Source organism: Colobus angolensis, unplaced genomic scaffold, assembly GCF_000951035.1.
Source record: "Colobus angolensis palliatus isolate OR3802 unplaced genomic scaffold, Cang.pa_1.0 Scaffold95, whole genome shotgun sequence".
In the NCBI taxonomy this organism is placed as follows: Eukaryota; Metazoa; Chordata; class Mammalia; order Primates; family Cercopithecidae; genus Colobus; species Colobus angolensis.
Window position 1 is genome coordinate 1,299,762 of NW_012123487.1, and position 2,876 is coordinate 1,302,637.

The 2,876-nt window shown below is 48.1% G+C and overlaps 1 protein-coding gene across 1 annotated transcript in view; it reads left to right on the top strand.

Moving 5' to 3' along the window:
- The window catches only part of DNPEP (aspartyl aminopeptidase), a 34,276-nt gene extending 31,969 nt beyond the window's left edge, over positions 1-2,307 (top strand). Inside the window, exons 14-15 of the mRNA XM_011932195.1 lie at positions 1,479-1,646; positions 2,159-2,307. Coding sequence (XP_011787585.1) covers positions 1,479-1,646; positions 2,159-2,209 — 219 coding nt within the window. The 3' untranslated portion in view covers positions 2,210-2,307. The remainder of the gene's footprint in view (positions 1-1,478; positions 1,647-2,158) is intronic.
- Positions 2,308-2,876: the final 569 nt, after the last annotated feature.

A 2,876-nucleotide genomic window follows, 5' to 3' on the forward strand; every position in this document is an offset into this window, starting at 1 on the left:
CCGGCTAATTTTTTTGTATTTTTAGTAGAGACGGGGTTTCACCGTGTTAGCCAGGATGGTCTCGATCTCCTGACCTCGTGATCCGCCAGCCTCGGCCTCCCAAAATGCTGGGATTACAGGCGTGAGCCACCGCACCCGGCCTGTTTCTTGTATTTTTAATAGAGACAGGGTTTCACCATGTTGGCCAGGCTGGTCTCGAACTCCTGGCATCATGTGATCTGCCCGCCTTGGCCTCTCAAAGTGCTGGGATTACAGGTGTGAGCCAGCACACCTGGCCTGCTTTTCCCTTTCTGACTATCATAGATCGTGGAATTTCATTTATTCAGTGTCCACTATAATGATTATATTTGATGTGTGAATTGTCATGGCTTTGACCAGTGGGAGCCCCTTCAGCATAACCCCTGTGGCCTTTGACTCTTGGAAGTCTCCTTGCTTTTTGGAACTACAAAAATTGCAGGCGTGTCTTGTTCATTTCACCCCCCAGACTCAGTAGCTTTTGACGAGCAATGGTATTAGAGACCATGGTCTGGCACTGCAAGTGTTCATTGTTCTTTGAGGAGGGAATGGTACTTTGGGACCATTTCCATGGACACATGGACACAGCAAGAAAAAAGTACATATTTTAAAAATCATGAAACCAGGTGCAGTAGCTCAGGCCTGTAATCCCAGCACTTTGAGAGGCCGAGATGGATGGATCAGTTGAGGTCAGGAGTTCGAGAACAGCCTGGCCAATATGGTGAAACCCTGTTTCTACTAAAAGCACAATAATTAGCTGGACATGGTGGTGGGTGCCTGTAATCCCAGCTACTTGGGAGGCTGAGGCAGGAGAATCACTTGAACCCGGGAGGCAGAGGTTGCAGTGAGCTGAGGTCGTGCCACTGCACTCCAGCCTGGGCATCGCAGGGAGACTCCATCTCAAAATAAAATAAAATGAAATAAAAATGTTTAAATAAAAATCATGCGTTAATACTGTAATTCTTATTCATAAAATTATTCTTGTTTAGTTAAATAGTTATTACCTATTTGATTTTATAATTCTGTTTCCTCTTACACTGAAAACCTTGATATCTAGCATCATATTTTCATTTTCTTATTGACTCTTTTACCATAATATAAAGAAAATCATTTCAAAATGTCAGTAGCAATATTTTTAAACACGTTAATATCACTGAGTATTCTTTTTCTGTGGGTGTGGATATTAAGCAAGAGGGTGACAAGGATGGATATTTTTAAAATCCCCCTTCCTGTTGTGTGGAGAATGGATTGGAACTAGGCTAGGGTAGTGGTGATGGAGAGAGAATGGGACCAATTCAGAATATATTATCCTTTGGGGTCTGCCATTTAGCATTGGCTTTGATTTTTGCTCCTAATGGACTGTCTCCCAAGCCCCTTCCTGCCCTGCAGTTCTAAGATGGCGTCCTCCTTGGCTCTGATAAGCACATACTGCATGTTGCTCATGAGTCTCCTTCTCCTGCTAGGATCTCATGGTCCGGAATGACTCCCCTTGTGGAACCACCATTGGACCTATCTTGGCTTCTCGGCTGGGGCTGCGGGTGCTAGATTTAGGCAGCCCCCAACTGGCCATGCACTCTATCCGGGAGATGGCCTGCACTACAGGAGTCCTCCAGACCCTCACCCTCTTCAAGGTAACCCACCCCAGACCCTCTCAATGGCAGCTGGGCTCCTTCCCCTCTAGTGCCTGGATTGGTTGCTGGGACAACATTGCCATCACAAAGTGACTGGCCTGAGTAGTGAGGGCTGGTTGCCTTGCTGGGGCCATGTAGGAAAACAAGGGTCCTGGCCAACCACAATGGCTCATGCTGTAATGTCAACACTTCGGAAGGTGGGATGATTGCTTAGGCCAGGAGTTTGAGACCAGCCTGAGCAACATGGCAAGACCATGTCTCTACAAAAGAGAAAAAAGAGATAAAACAAGGGTCCTTATTCTTCTCAAGGCTCAGGGGCCCTGACCCAAAGAAATGGAAAATGAAGGGATGGGAAGAGGGGATCAGGGCTGAGAAGACTGGGGTGGCTGTCAAGAACAGATGAAACCTCGGTGCTTCTCCTGCTGGAACATATGTTGGGTGTGAGGTGGGTGGCAGGACATCTCCATCTGGTCACTCACTAATTTCAAATTCCATGTTGCCTCCCATTATAGGGCTTCTTTGAGCTGTTCCCTTCTCTGAGCCATAATCTCTTAGTGGATTGAGCCCTCTTGGAAAGACTTCTTTGCCATCCCTTTGCACCTGAGAGGGGAAGTTCTTAGCCGAGCTGAAGCTGGATTATTAAAGTGGATTTTCACTCAGACTCTCCGTGCTATGCTTATTTGGAGACTAGAGGAGTGGGAGTTGAACCTGGCTTGAACCTTTGGAACCAGAACAGTTGGGGAGCAGGTGGAGGAGGCCACACTCCTGGGAGCTGATGGTTTTTTTTTTTTTTTTTTTTTTTGAGATGGAGTCTCGCTCTGTCGCCCGGACTGGAGTGCAGTGGCCAGATCTCAGCTCACTGCAAGCTCCGCCTCCCGGGTTTACGCCATTCTCCTGCCTCAGCCTCCCGAGTAGCTGGGACTACAGGCGCCCGCCACCTCGCCCGGCTAGTTTTTTTGTATTTTTAGTAGAGACGGGGTTTCACCGTGTTAGCCAGGATGGTCTCGATCTCCTGACCTCGTGATCCGCCCGTCTCGGCCTCCCAAAGTGCTGGGATTACAGGCTTGAGCCACTGCGCCCGGCCGAGCTGATGGTTTTAAATCTGATTTTAAATCTCTTCTCTGTCTCAAGTCCATACCTGAAGTGGGTGAAGGGTGGGCTGGATCCTTAAGCGAGGGTCACTTCTCCCACCCCTAGTCCTCCTCCTAGGAAGTGGCCTCAACCATCTTT